At 53.9% G+C, this 15,155-nt stretch overlaps 5 protein-coding genes across 5 annotated transcripts; all 5 read left to right on the forward strand.

The window, feature by feature from the left end:
• Positions 1–546: 546 nt before the first annotated feature.
• Positions 547–1,928, forward strand: J4E90_004276 (uncharacterized protein; the record flags this gene model as incomplete). The annotated part of the gene is made up of 2 exons (XM_051433841.1): positions 547–794; positions 1,019–1,928. The coding sequence occupies 2 exons, from the start codon at positions 547–549 to the stop codon at positions 1,926–1,928; spliced, it is 1,158 nt and encodes a 385-aa protein (XP_051292359.1).
• Positions 1,929–2,183: 255 nt separating this feature from the next.
• On the forward strand, positions 2,184–3,746 carry J4E90_004277 (uncharacterized protein; the record flags this gene model as incomplete). The annotated part of the gene is made up of 1 exon (XM_051433842.1): positions 2,184–3,746. One exon carries the CDS (start codon positions 2,184–2,186, stop codon positions 3,744–3,746), a length of 1,563 nt encoding a protein of 520 aa, XP_051292360.1.
• A 964-nt stretch (positions 3,747–4,710) lies between these two features.
• J4E90_004278 (uncharacterized protein) lies at positions 4,711–5,763 on the forward strand (the record flags this gene model as incomplete). Its single annotated transcript, XM_051433843.1, has 2 exons — positions 4,711–5,426; positions 5,478–5,763. 2 exons carry the CDS (start codon positions 4,711–4,713, stop codon positions 5,761–5,763), a joined length of 1,002 nt encoding a protein of 333 aa, XP_051292361.1.
• Positions 5,764–6,250: 487 nt separating this feature from the next.
• J4E90_004279 (uncharacterized protein) lies at positions 6,251–7,672 on the forward strand (the record flags this gene model as incomplete). The annotated part of the gene is made up of 3 exons (XM_051433844.1): positions 6,251–6,342; positions 6,398–7,249; positions 7,306–7,672. The coding sequence occupies 3 exons, from the start codon at positions 6,251–6,253 to the stop codon at positions 7,670–7,672; spliced, it is 1,311 nt and encodes a 436-aa protein (XP_051292362.1).
• Positions 7,673–9,489: 1,817 nt separating this feature from the next.
• Positions 9,490–14,504, forward strand: J4E90_004280 (uncharacterized protein; the record flags this gene model as incomplete). The annotated part of the gene is made up of 2 exons (XM_051433845.1): positions 9,490–10,147; positions 10,195–14,504. The coding sequence occupies 2 exons, from the start codon at positions 9,490–9,492 to the stop codon at positions 14,502–14,504; spliced, it is 4,968 nt and encodes a 1,655-aa protein (XP_051292363.1).
• Between the last annotated feature and the right edge of the window lie 651 nt (positions 14,505–15,155).

Raw genomic sequence — 15,155 nt, forward strand, 5'->3', positions numbered from 1 at the left:
GCTGGCGTTGTTGTTCCAAAAAGATGGTGTCTGGAATTCTCCTAAGCGTATTAATCATCGGCAGCGCAGGCTTGGGTTGGTACTTCAATCAACGTGCCGGAAGAGGTGAGTTCCCGAGCTTGTACGAAGCCGATATCGAGGCGGTGACGAAGGGCTTGGAGCGAAATCATTTTACTAGTGTAGATCTTGTCAAGGCAAGTTGCTGACATTGAACACCATCCCCTAATTCGTCGATTAACGCTGCCAAACAGACTTATATCGCTCGTATCAATGAAGTGAACGATATATTGCGCCCAGTCATCGAGATCAATCCTGATGCGCTGGATATCGCAACTGCACTTGATGAGGAGCGCTCGAAGGGCATGGTGCGAGGGTGAGTACAGAGTTTGAGATACTCTCAATTTCCGCTGACTTTCAGACCGATACATGGCATCGCTATACTCATCAAAGACACTGTTAGTTCTCCAGAGTATCAATGACTTCTGTGATATCACTAGATTGCTACACTAACGTCAACAACAATCCCAGATTGCCACAAAAGACAAGATGAACAACACCGCTGGATCCTACGCGCTCGTCGGAGCCAAGGTTCCATCTGATTCGACTATCGCGAAGAAGCTCAGAGAGGCAGGTGTCATCATCCTGGGCAAGACTAATCCTAGCGAATGGGGCAGCTTTCGGATACCATGGAACTCAAGCAACGGCTGGTCAGCATATGGCGGACAGACATACGGAGCGTTCTATCCTCATCAAGATCCCTCCGGCAGCTCCAGTGGAAGTGCGGTCGCGGCTTCGTGAGTAGAGCTTCCGATCGACAGATACCAGCTAACGATTGAAGATTGGGTTTGGCTACCGTCACCCTGGGCGGCGAGACTTATGGTTCAATCATTGACCCCGCTAGTGTCAACAACGTCGTAGGAATGAAGCCAAGTACGCGTAACTGATCGTAGCATCTGATCACCAGCTGACTCAAAACAGCCGTCGGATTTACATCTCGGCACCTCGTGATACCAATCAGCGAGCGCATGGACACCATCGGCCCCCTAACAAGAACCGTCAAAGACTCCGCCTACGTTCTCCAAAGCATCGTAGGCACCGACGTATACGACAACTACACCTCTGCCATTCCATCCGACGCTGACAAAGACTTCGTCGGCGCCTGCAAACTCACCGCGCTTAAAGGCGCACGACTGGGCGTCCCTCGCAACGTGATCAAGCTCATGTCCGACAATACAACAGACTCCATGATCGCAGCCTTCAATAACACACTAGACATCCTCCGCTCATCCGGTGCAACTGTCATCGACACCGACTTCCCAGCTGCCCAAGATTTCCTAAACGACAGCCTCCTAGGCCTACAAATCATGTCCGCAGATTTTGTCGTAAACATCGAATCCTACCTCAAACGCCTCATCTACAACCCACACAACATCTCCACCCTAGCCCAACTACGCGTTTGGACACGCCAAAGCCCACTAGAAGGCTACCCAGGCAAATCAACAGGCGTCTGGGATTTCGCGCTGGAGAACTGGAACAACACGACTCCTGAGTTTTGGCAGGCGTACCAAAAAGGCCTGTACTATGATAGCGAAGGAGGCTTGCTCGGAACGATTAAACGGCACGGCCTTGATGCTGTTGTTTTACCGTCGAAGTTTGCGTGGTACTTTGCTGCTATTGCTGGGGCGCCGGTTGTGAGTATACCGATGGGGGCTATGGGGGATGAGCAGCCGGTTGTGGTTGATCCTGATGGGCTGGTGCAAGCGGCGCCGGGTATTCCGTTTGGGTTCAGTTTCTTGGGGGATAGGTGGAGTGATGCGAAGATTGTTGGACTGGCGTATGCGATGGAGCAAAGGACGCGCGTGAGGGGGAAAGTGGAGCCGATTGTTAAGCCACGGATTGAGTTGGGAGATGTTGTTGGGATGAAGTAGATGTCTGGCTTGGTATCTTAGGTCTTAGTTCTAATTCCAATCAAAGCAGTCAGCGCACTGCGTCAGTATCCGATGTTCATCTTTCTACGCTGGCTGCGCAACTTTGGCAGTATGTGGAGCCTACCAGATGTCCTTCCATACAAATGACGAAAGGTGGATCTCTAAGGGTACACGAAGCGCAGAGCGTTTTGGCGGCGGCCACCTGGGGTCTACAACATAATCATGCCACGACATGCGTAGCCATTAGAAAGTGCAATGGGCCGATTGTACAACCCGTTCAGTCCGCGCCGGTCGATAATCGCAGATGCAGGTACGAATGCGGCTGCAAATGCAGGAACGACCTCCGGGCCCACTGCAGAGGAACCCCAATCGAAGGAACGCACAACGGCGCCGAAAAGCCGTCACGCACCGCACCCATCCGTCGGCACGATCCCAGACAGACTAGACGACATAAAAGACTACGTACGCGGTGTTAGCAGCTACATCCAATGGCTGCAAGGCCTCACCGAACACGAGCGATCGAACGTTACCCGCGTTACAGAAATCAAGCGCGAACTAAAGAGTGCGCACCGCGACCTAGAGAAGCTCGATGCGAATTTATACTGCGAAATTGGAGATGAGATTGAGGCACTGGTCAAAGATGCGAAGAGACATGCTTGGCGGTCGTATAAGAACGTGGTCAAGCTCGAAGAGAGGTTGAGAGGGCCGAAGAGCGGAGATGATACCGGCGTCAAGCTGCGCAGGATTTCGGGGCCGCAGAATGGAGGGAGGAGGAATACGTCGACGGATAATGGTAAGGTTGAAGCGTATGTTCGCGGGGAATCGGAGGAAGAGAAGTTGGCGTTTGATGACGCTGTTGACGTGCGTGGACGGTCTGTTGAAGGCGACCACTACGAAGATACATACCTCATGTCCGGTGGCCTACCAGTTGGAGATATACAACCGCCAGTTGCAGTCCAGAGAGCAGGACGCGCCAACGCATTTGAGGCGCTGAGACAACTACCGCGTCTGATCATCCACGGAGCGCCGTCGCAATGCTCGGAGAGCCTACGTCTACCTACAACGCACCCCCTTAAGTTCCCGCAACCGAGAGACGAAGTCAAACTGCGCGTGCAAGAAGAGGAGGCCAACATGGATCCTGTTTTGCGCGACCCGTACAAAGAGCGCCGAGGTAGCTGTAACGGCTTCATGATCACCGAGATGACGATGCAAGGGATCGAGGACGCTCGCTTCGTCTTGCCTTATCTGCACTACATGAAGCTTCACGAGCTGCGTGCGATCAAAGAGTGGCTGAGCAATGCAGGCTTCATTGCGAGTTCGGGCTCGATGAGTCGCATGGAGAAGGCGCTCCTGTGTATACAGCTCCTGCAGACCGGCTGTCGATACGAAACGTTGGCCGTGATACACTCGCGCTCGCCGCGCCAGGTCATGGAGTCGTGCAACGAGGTCATGCGAGCTCTGTTGCAATGGCATCGGATGACAGTCGACGATGGCGATATAGGAGATCAGGCCGAATACATCGTTCTCTGGGGTATCTGGCACAAGTACGTCGTCTCTGATGGAAGAGCAGGGCTGTACTTTGGTTTCGACTGGACGTGTCTCGCCAAAGTCCTGGTCGCACTCAATGTGTACATAGGCCGCTGGCGCATGCAGGGCAAGTTTACCATGGACGGTCCTGCATTTGCATGGGGCAAGTTCTTCGTGCCGGCAGTCGATGGCAGAGAAATCCCGGATACGATAGATGGAAACCACGGAGAGCGTAATGACGCCGAGAGGAGGTCTCTGGACGAGGTGGCTCGGCGGGGTACAACTGTGTGAGAAGAAGCACAGACGGGTGAAGGACTCTTTTTGGCACGGTCAAACGGCCTTTTCCCTCAGGACGCAGCACGGCAATTCGGCTCGTACAGAGTGGCGCGCAGGCCGGCAATGGTGGGCCATGACGATGCGGATCCATTAAGCGTTTAGGATTCGTGCTCCACATCGTATCGCTATCGCAGCGGCATATCGCATGGCAGCGCGAGTGGCGCAGAGAGCAGACGGTCGCTTCAAGGGTCGCAGTGCAGCGTGCCTGGTGTTTCACAATCTCCTTGGCTCCCGGCCTGGCGCAAAGCCACCCTCGGTATGCAGGTGAGACACGATAGCGCGAGGTCGCACAAGCGGCTGGGGGAGTCGTTTGCGGCCTGCTCGAGACCAAACGACGGCAACGGACAGCGAGTGAGGCGAGTGCAATATTCAATGAACCGATCCTCAGCCAGCAAGCCATTGAATGCACAAAGCGCTCAGGAGAGTCGCTATTCTCGGGGATCGACAAGCGCCGTTTGTAGTTTAAGGTCCGCCGACCAATGGCGAGCGGCAGGGAGCATTTGTGCACTAGACGACTCCTTAAATCTGCGTGCAGGGCAGCATCCCAAATGCTCTTCACCACGCTGTCTCTAAAACGCGGCCCTGACGCTCCCTTGAACGACTTTCCCCTCGTTTTCCTTTTCTCGTCACGAGAATCCACTCTTTACTCAGCACTCGCTATCCCAGTCGCTCCTTGCTACAAACACCAACAGCGCGTCTGGTCTACGCGCACTACCACGCTCTTTACACATCGTGCTTACAGATCATCGTAATACGCCGAGATGAAGTCATTCGCCCTTTCCACGGCTGCGCTTATCGCAGGCCTTATCTCGACCACCACTGCGCAGACTCACACCGACTGTATGCGCCCTGAGGTCTACCTGCGATAGACGTACTGACGTAGACAGGCAACCCGCTCAACACCACAGGATGTCCCGACATGGAGGCGCTCGGCGGAAACGCCACCTTCAACTGGAACAAGACTGGTATCCCGAACAACGACAAGATCTGGCGCATGCCCAACCAGGGCAAGATCGACTGGAATGAGAAGGGCGCGACCTTTGCCATTGAGCGATCCGGCGACTCTCCCACGGCGAACTCGGTCTTTTACATGCTCTTCGGCCGCCTCGAGGTAGTCATGAAAGTGGCTACCGGCAAGGGTATCATCTCCAGTGCCATCCTGCAGTCCGAGGCGCTCGACGAGATCGACTGGGAGTTCCGCGGCGACGACAAGATGATCCTGACCAACTACTTCGGCAAGGGCGACACCGAGACGTACGACCGCGGCAAGGACTTTGATCTTGGCTTCAACCCCCAGGACGACTACCACAACTACACCATCGACTGGACGAAGGACCGCATCAAGTGGTATGTGGACGACAAGGAGGTCAGGGAGCTCACCCCGGAGGAGGCTAAGAACGGCACTCGTTACCCTCAAACACCAATGAACATCCGTCTCGGATCGTGGGCTGCGGGTGACCCCAACAAGAACGACCCTGGTGTTATTGAGTGGGCTGGCGGCGTGACAGACTTTGACAAGAGTCCCTACATCATGACTATCCAGTCCGTCTACGCGGAAGACTACACCAAGGCTGCCAAGTACTCGTGGGAGGGCATGGACGCATCTGGTGACTGGGAGAAGGTCAAGGTCATCCAGTAAGTTCATCACGTCTGTTTCTCAGCCAGCACAGAGCTAACAGAACACAGGGGCAAATCCGAAACCCTCGAAGAGATCAAGTCTCCCCACGGAGTCAGGAACCGCTTCAACGACCTTTCTAAGGGCGCCAAGATCGGTATCATCGCCGGTATCCTCGGATTCGTAGCCATTGCCTCCATCATCATCCTCTTCTGCTGCATCAAGCAGCGCCGCGCAGGCAGGAAGGAGGCCCAGGCACTCCTCGCCGAAGAGCAAAAGGAGGCTGCCGAGCTGAGCGAGTACAAGGCGCAGATGCAGGCGGGCAGGTTTGCCATGGGGTCCAACAACCGCGTCTAGGAGCCACGAGGCGGGCGTAGTTGGAGTTGCGGATATAACAATTCTTAATAGGAAGGGGTTTTCTTGCAGCTGGAAGGCAGCTTTCCTTGTTGAATAGAGGCTGTTGTTCCCTTGTCATGTCAGTGTTACGACCAGTTGATTTCTTTGTTTCTTGCATGCCGTCCTTTTCATATACCCTTGCGCTGCTAGTTGTCGACCAAGGCTATAGCTTAGTATTTAGTTTGCAATACACCTACCACGGCTTGATGTTGTGTGGTTGGGATCTGACGGCATGCGGCTCTGCAGCAGCGCAGCGGCACAGTGCGTGAATGGTTGGTGGCGGCTGACATGTGACGGGCGTTCTCCACAACCCCGGACATATGGGCATGCATGGTGCGGCCTGCGCCGGCTAACTTTAAGCTGCCTCGGCATGTGAGCGGCGGGCTTCCGTCGTTGACTTTCACGACTGCCACATTCGTTTCCTCAACTCTCAACCAATATTGCAAAAATGGCTTCTTTCTCACGTTCAATAAGACCCCTCACTCGCGTTGCTACCGCTTCGTCGCGTCCGCTGCGATCGGCTGCCCGCCCCGCCCCGCAGTATGTATACACCACGAAGGCGACAATATATACGACTAACACCATGGCCACCCAGATTACGATGCCTCTCCACGACTGCCGCCCGCCGGGAAGCCATTGACATCTCCGATGTGCCACCAACGCCCATTACCCACCTATCCGAGACGGAGATGCTCATGGGCGAGTCCGTCTCGAAATTCGCCAACGAAGCCATCCTGCCCAAGGCGCGAGCCATGGACGAGGCCGAAGCCATGGACCCGGCGGTAGTAGAGCAGCTCTTCGAGCAAGGCCTCATGGGCATCGAGATACCCGAGGAATACGGCGGCTCAGGCATGAACTTCACATCGGCCATCATCGCCATCGAGGAGCTCGCGCGCGTCGACCCCAGTGTGAGCGTCATGTGCGACGTCCACAACACACTCGTCAACACGGCTATCCTGAAGTACGGCTCCGAGAAGCTCAAGAAGGAATGGCTTCCTAAGCTCGCCACCAACACCGTCGGTTCCTTCTGTCTCTCAGAGCCCGTATCCGGATCCGATGCCTTCGCGCTCGCTACAAAGGCCACACGAACAGACAACGGCTACAAGATCAGCGGAAGCAAGATGTGGATAACGAACAGCGTTGAAGCTAACTTCTTCATCGTCTTCGCCAACCTCGATCCCAGCAAGAAGTACAAGGGCATCACTGCGTTTATCGTAGAGAAGGGCACACCGGGTTTCTCTATCGCGAAGAAGGAGAAAAAGCTCGGTATCAAGGCGAGCAGTACCTGCGTCATCAACTTTGACGACGTCGAGATCCCCAAGGACAATCTGCTGGGCAAGGAGTTTGAGGGCTACAAGTACGCTATTGCGCTGTTGAACGAGGGTCGTATTGGTATCGCAGCACAGATGACCGGTCTCGCACTGGGCGCTTGGGAGAACGCCGCTGGGTACGTCTTCACTATCTCCCCCAACCCTTTCCCTCACATTCACTAACACTCCACAGCTACGCCTGGAACGACCGCAAGCAATTCGGCCAACTAATCGGCGAATTCCAATCCATGCAGCACCAACTCGCCCAAGCCTGGACCGAAATCCAAGCCGCCCGCGCCCTCGTCTACAACGCCGCGCGCAAGAAGGAGGCGGGCGAGGACTTCATCATGGATGCTGCCATGGCGAAGCTCATGTCGAGTCAGGTCGCTGGACGTGTGAGCGGCCAGGCGATTGAATGGATGGGAGGCATGGGCTTTGTGAGAGAGGGGTTGGCGGAGAAGTACTTTAGGGATAGTAAGATTGGCGCGATCTATGAGGGGACGAGTAATATTCAATTGACGACGATTGGGAAGCATTTGCAGAAGAGGTATACGAAGTAGGAGGGTTGAGAATGCCGATTAGAGCAATGGAATAGTAACAGTGTATTCATCAGAGCTTTCCTACTATGTGAATGGGTGAAACGGGAAAGGGATTAGTGTGATGCTTAGAAGGGGTATGGTTCCTCTATTGTGTAGCTGGCTGTATTGCTGTTTTACTACGATGTTATGGAGTCTACGTAGGCATCGACTACAGTCATCATCTAGACATGTATCGATGACATAAACCTTAGTATCGCGTGTCAAAGGGGTATGATCCCTCTCCTGCGTCGTAGAATCCGCATAGGCATTGACTCTACTAAGAAGACTATAGATCCGAGAAGAAGAAATGGGTATAATAAAGCAGCCGAAATCCGATAACTCCCCTCTACCAGTGTCCACCGAAAGCGTAATATGAAATGTACAGACTCTGATTGAGCCCGCGGTGCGGGGTCGCAGCTCTCGAATTGACTCTATTTTCCATATTGGAATGACGTGTGAAAGCATTGATATTTCTTCTCCAGAATGACGAAGCCTGAGTCGTAAGGGGCTCAGCTGCAACTTCGGTACTCAAAAGCAACGTACACCATGTCGCGGAACGCATCGAAGCGTCCCGATGAACCCAAAATGCGTCAGAATCTAGACCATTCATGGATTTGCAATTCTCATTGTCAGGCTATTGATGAGATGTAGTGCAGTCTTGCAGCGCTCTTACCCATCTGATATCGGTCGAGATCCCTACTACAGCTCTCATACTATCGCGACATCATCTAGATGTTGTTTTGTATTGACAAATATTGGCCAAATTACAGGCCAACGCGATGAACCAGATCGTGGGCTCGCTTCAAACATCCTGGGGAGATCGTAGCGCATAGCGGGGACATGCAAAATGACCTCATGGCCGCAAGCAGCCTAGTGCATATCACTGTCAAATCTCAATCTCGATATCCGCCATTGGCAAACAGCTTGCTGACACGTCCTACTCATATCACGCCACGCGTTTGCATGTTACTTGTTACTTGTCACCTGGTCGCACCTGCCCGCGCAATCATCATGACTGGGCGGCGCAGTCATGGCAACCCGAAATCATGGAAGAGACGTTCCGGAGGGGCATGTCTCCCCACTCTCGGTCCACCATCGACGCCGGCCTGGGAAGACCCATGCTACTCAACTGCGCCAACGCTTCGCGACCGGAAAATATCGCAAGAACCATGGTATGCCTGGGTGGGTGGGGGAGGCGGAGGGGAGGCGGAGGGGCGGTGGAGGGGAGGTGGTGGAAGTCATCTCTAGGTGTGTGGTGCAGTCCAACAGTATGGTGAGTCTCAAGAGTTTGGTGAGTCTTTGAAGTGTTCAATCGACTTGTGGTGAGTCTCGGTTGACATCGACGCCCGACTGGGTAGACCCATGTCATCGGAATGCGCCAACGTTTGCGACCAGAAAAGCGCAAGAACCATGGTATGCCTTCCACTGACAACCCGAGTTGCTCCATCGTCATAATTCACCTTGGTGTGACGTCCCATCTTCTCGGCCTGAGGCGCGTGTCTCGTGTCGGCCCAACCTCAAACTACACACGACGTCTATTCAATTCATAGAGGCTGTAGTCGCATCCTACGCCCCTCACATCCTTATCATACCCCTGTTTTCCTTGCAGCCCGCATCTCGCCTGTGACAGTGGCCCACCACAAATCACTCCTTTAGCCCGTTCCGTGCCAGTCCGTCAGCGCCAACGCAATCCAGGCGGTTGCAGCAGTTCCCCAGCCACATTGCATACAGAGTTTTGATCATCCTCTGGCGCAAGTCGCGTTCTCGTCACCTCATGGTCGCATAACCCACCGCCTACCATGGCGCCCTCTAAGGCTAAGGACCTGGACCGTCCAAGTGCTAGCGAGCGCATACATTCTGGCCTGGAGAACATCCTGCCAGCAAGCTTCATCGATATGCAAAAGTGCGCTGGCGACTTCCCCAAGGAGAACAAGTCACATCTATCTCCACACTCTCGGCCGTCTGCGACCCCACTCTCCAGTTTGTCGCGTTCCGTATCGTCCATGACAGACAGCTTCATGCTAGAACACTGGGGTCCCTCTTCTTCAAAGTCTACGCGACCTGAACACGATGGCAGAGACAGCGCAGAGGCCCCACCCAAGGGCGAGGACGCGCCTACTGTCATATCAAACTGGGCGCATCTTTCCTACATCAAAACCCAACGTAATACGCTCCGCGCTGAACTCAAGGCTCACCAGGTCGCAGGGGCTGAAGCGAAGCGGTCGGTGACATCACTGCGGCGTCTTGCTTTTCGCATGGCCGTGAACATATCGGTCAAGGAGAAGCAGATTGCAACTACTGCAAGGAATCTGGCCAAGAGCCGGACAAGTCATTATGTGGAGGGCAAGGATGCACAGAAGAGAGTGGAGGAGTTGAAGAGGGCGCTGCGGGTGGAAGAAGGCAGGAACAAGGAGATTCTTGAGGCACTGGAGCGGGCCTCCATGCTGACACTTCAGTGTAGGTTTACCAAGTCGAGATTTTACCTCTGCTGATAGATCGTACAGACTCCACTCCCAAGTCTCAACCTCAACACAAACCCAGAGGTCTCTTCATCTCACCACCTCCGTCCCCACCGACACAATCAAGTGTCTTTGACAGTCCCACCCTCGCGCCGAGGACTCCAACACGACCGTCGCCATCGCCATGGCACGATCTAGACCTCGAGCTGACTCCTCGACTGTCAAGCCCTTCTGAGATACGCACCTCCGACAGCCGTCTGATACGAGCGAAACGCGAGTCAGACCAAGCTCTTGCTGCTTGTCGAAGCCGCATAGAGCAACTACAACGTGAATGTGCCACAACCAAGGAAGATGGAAAGCTTCTCGAAGCCACACGAGAGGGGCTGGAACAGGAGATTCACAGCCATCAGTCTCGGATTGCTGCTCTAGAACGCTCGAGGTCTACAGTACAGGAGACTCTGGAGTCGACCAAGGTGCGACTGAACGTTACACTAGGCTCAGAGGAGACTCTGAAGCAGGAGCTCAAGGCCAAATGTGACGAGATTGCAGAGTGGGAGCAGAAGAACGGAACTATGCATCATACGATCGAAGCGCTACAAAAGGACAAAGTCAATCTAAACAATCGTCTAGACGAACGAAATGCCGAGATTAGGGAGCTCGAGATCCGTACAGCCGCCTTGGAGGAAACTCATAACTCTTTGCGCAACAAGGTCGAGACGGCTGACCGCTACGAAACATCGCTACAGGACCGCCTTGCCGAAAAGGAGAGTACATGCCAGGATCTACAAAAGCGACTTGACCGCGGAAAGGAGCACATCTCACGTCTAGAGCAGAAGATCACCGGTTACGAGAAAGATGCGGCTGAACACTTGCGGAAGATTGAGATCGGTGGGAGTGTCATCTCTACGCTGCGTGAGCAACTACAAGAGTCGCAATTTTCAAGCAAGAACACTGGAGACGCCCTGACAGCTTTGGAAGAGGAGCTGGAGCAGCTCAAGACCAAGCTAGAGGTTGCGAGCGATGCGAGCCGAGTGCTGTCTACAGAACTTGAGACTACCCGGACCGAGAAAGCCAACATCCAGAAGGAGTTGCGCACTGCCCAAGAGAGCCTTGAGCGCGAGGTCAAATCGAAGACCGATCTTCAAGCGGAGCTGGAAACTCTACGCACCTCTCACGACGCCATTGAGAGAACTTTACAACAAGCTCAACAGCGCAACCAATCTTTGGAGACGGTCGATGCCAACAGTCAGGCCCAGCTAGAGAAACTTCGTGACGAGAAGGCCGCACTGGAAGCCGATCTCAAAGACTCTCGACAGCTGTTGTTTAGACTACGCGAAGATGTACGGATGAGAGACGCTGAGCTTTCCGACCTGCAGTCTGTCAAGTCGAAGCTTGAAAAGAAGCTCCAAGTATCAGAAGAGCGCGTGTCGAATCTGGAGCAAGAGCTGCATCAAGTGCAAGCGTCAAAGCAAGCTGCCGATGAACAGCATGCGCAAGAGGTCCAGAAGAACGCCGAACACCTCCACGAACTAGAGGCGTCCATGGTCAGCCTTCGCACTGTGCTTGACTCGTCAGAGAAGCTGGAGGCTTCCTTACGTGGAGAGCTGGATCGTGCGCGCAGTTCTAAGGATGCCGTTGAGAAGGAGCTCGGACAGGCACTTCAATCGAAGGCGGACCTTGAGAGTCAGGTCGATCATATCCAGTCGAGACTCACATGGACAGAAGGCGACCGCAACAACTTGCAGACCAAGATCACCCAACTTGAGAGCGACCTCGGTTCCAGCTCTCAGGCCAAGATTGACCTCAATGCGCGACTCTCCGCTACGACAAACGAGAGTGACTCGCTCAAGGTTCGTATCTCGGAACTGGAGGCTGCGCTCAAAGACAACACCGACGCGAGGACAAAGGCTGAAGAAGCATTGTCGGTTGCACAGCTGTATGGCGAGACGTCTAGCAAAGACCTGGCGGACCTTCGTGAGAGGCTTGAACAGGTTGAAGCTGCTAGGGATAGTGTGCAACAGGAGCTGAGCGACGCGACTCGCTCGAACACAGATCTCGAGACCCAGCTTAATGCAGCGAAGGGTCGCTTGACTAAGGCGGAAGAAGCGTTATCAGCAGCACAGCTCGACGGCGAAGCCTCTAGCAAGGGCCTCGTGGATGTTCGTGGGCAACTCGAAGAGGTGGAAGCAGCTAGAAAGGGGTTGCAACAGGAGCTCAACGTTGTGATCGGCTCCAACAAGGACCTAGAGACTCAGCTCAGCGCAGCGAAGGATCGCTTGATCAAGGCAGATTCTGAGGCTCAGGACGTACGCACGCAACTCTCCGAATTGCAAGATGAGATCGCGGAACTCCATCGATCGAAACAGCAACTCGAGGAACACCTGCTGGCCCATAATGCCTCCCACGAAAAGCTCGATGAGGATCTACTGCTTACTCAGTCTCAACTGAAGGAGGTGCAATCCCAGATCCCGCATCTTGAGGCGCGACTAGCTTCCAGCGAAGAGGAGCTCGAAGCTATGTGCCGAGCTAAAGCCGTCACTGAGAAGCGGCTCGAAGAGACGCAGGTTGCCAACGCTAGCTTGGAGAAGGAGCTTGATATTGCGCGAAAGGATAACGAGGAGATCAAGAGTCGACTTGATAGCACCACCACCACCAACGCGCAATTGGAGAAGGATCTTACTACGACTCGTTCCAAGATTGCAGAGTCGGACGCACACAAGACTGAACTCACTTCCAAGTTAGCCGACGCGGAAAAAGAGCTTGACAGCCTCCGACAGTTGCAGGACGAGGTCGAAAAGAAGTTAGGCGAAGCGTTGGCTGTCTCGGCAAGCACAGAAGAAAGTCTACTCTCGACTCGTACCCGTCTGAACGAGGTTGAATCGCAGAACGCCTCCATATCCGCGGAGCTTACCAGAACGAATGAAGAGTTAAATGCTCTTCAACACGCGAAGACTGAGCTGGAGAGCAAGGCAAGTAGCGCTGAACAGCAAGTCGGCTCGCTTCAGGATGATACGACGAACATGCGCTCACGCATAGCCGAACTGGAATCAGACAGCACTGACTTGATCTCTAAGCTGTCAGCCAGCAGTAAAGAGCTGGATGAACTCAGATCAGTTCATACAAAGCACGAGGAGTCTTCTCGATCCGCGTTAGATCGCAATAGTGCGCTCGAGGCCGAATTTCGCGCTGCTCAGATGCGGCTGGACATTGCTGAGTCGGAAAGCCTGGAAATGCTCAACGACCTCATTGCTGCCAACGAGGAACTCGGATCTCTTCGCGAGTCGAATGCCACACTTGGCGCTTCTGAGAAAGAACTGTTCGTCCGCCTTACCTCAGCAGAGGAGGAGCTCGAGACCGCACGTGAGAAGAACGTGAAACTGGAAGCTTTCCTCGAGCGTGTGGAAGCGGATATGGCTGATGCTCACTCCGCCGTTGAGGATACCGAGAGGCGCTACCACGAATTCGTAGAAGAGTCGCAAGCCAAGCTGGAGGCCGCGAAAGACTCGAAGCAGAGATACAAGCGCCGACTTTCGGAGAGGAACAACGAGCTCGAGATCCTCATCAATGAGAACTCAGACCTGCATCAGCAGATCGGCGACCAGACGCGAGAGCTAGGTGCGCTTAAGAAAGGCAAAGGCAAGCTGGTCGAAGAGCTATCAAAGAAGGAAAAGTACATTGAAGAGCTTGGGTCTTCTACTGATAGCAGGATAAGATCAATGAACTCGGCATATGACGGTCTCAAGCGGAAGTTTGAAGAGCAGCAGCAACAGCATCGAGAGCTAGACGGCAACCACGACAACGCTGTTCGTCTAGAGGCTGAACTGGAGAGGAAGATGACTGAGATTGAAGAGATGCGACACCATCAAGACGAGTACGCGGCATCATTCACTGCGCTCGAGCAGGAAGTAAAGGCGCTGCGAGACGACAAGCGCGCCTTTGAGACATTGATCGCGACCTTGCAAGATAAGATTAGACACCTGGAAGCCCTAGAGCATTGGGACGAGCCGAAGGAGAACAAGGAGTCGAGCGAACTCCATCGCACTTCCTCGCCTCGCCACATCACCATCAATGACGGCCCTTACGACACTGCTCCTTCGAGTCCGATTTCATCTCACACAAGGAGTTCGATTGGACACATGAGTATGCAGCATGAGAGGCCGCAGACTAGCGCGAGCACTGTCTCCCACGAGGGTGATCCCGAGTCCTGGGGCCTGCGGATAGAGAAGATACGCATGCAGCGCGACGACGCAGCCATTCAACTCAAAGGCATGAGGAAATCGCGACACAATCTCAAAAAGACTTTGCGAGACACGGATGCGCAGCTCCACCGGTTGGAGAAGGAGACGAAGACGTAAGCCCCCTCTATCAAATCACCACGTCATGCGACTTCAAAAACTAACGAATCCCCAGTAAACGTCCCCAAAACCTCCTCCGCAAGAAATCCCGTCCTATGACACCCAACCCCCTCACCACCTCACCCGACCTATCCCGCAACACACCCTCCCCGCGCATCGGCAGCGCACCCCAAACACCCGACCGCTCTAAGACCTCTCATGCAATCTCCTCCTTCTCGCCTCGCTCTACTGTGAACGCCAATTCGCGACATAGTACATACATCGCTCCCACCGCCCCCATGACGCCTGAAAACAAAACTGCGCCTTCTACGCCCGAGCGACCCAAGACAAGCCATAGTATCAGGCACAGGCTGAGTTATAGACCGACGACTAGTGGTGGTGAGGAACATGTCCACAAGGGTCATGGGCATGTGAGAAAATGGAGTTCTGGGTTGAGGAGTTTGTTTCATAAGGATGGGTGAGAGGTAGCTGTTCTTTTCGCTTTCTTTGGTTGCTTTGACTTTGGATTGTGTATATTTTGTTTCTGTTTTTCTTTCTTTTGGCCCAGGCTGGCTTTTCGCTTCGTGTCGTTGTTGCTTGTGTTGTAGTTTATTCTCCTCTTCGTTCTTGTTATCGTTTGTCTTTTATTCATGTCACTTTTTTGCATTCTTG

This window comes from Alternaria incomplexa (assembly GCF_024043165.1).
Source record: "Alternaria incomplexa strain BMP 0042 chromosome Unknown scaffold_5, whole genome shotgun sequence".
Taxonomy (NCBI): Eukaryota; Fungi; Ascomycota; class Dothideomycetes; order Pleosporales; family Pleosporaceae; genus Alternaria; species Alternaria incomplexa.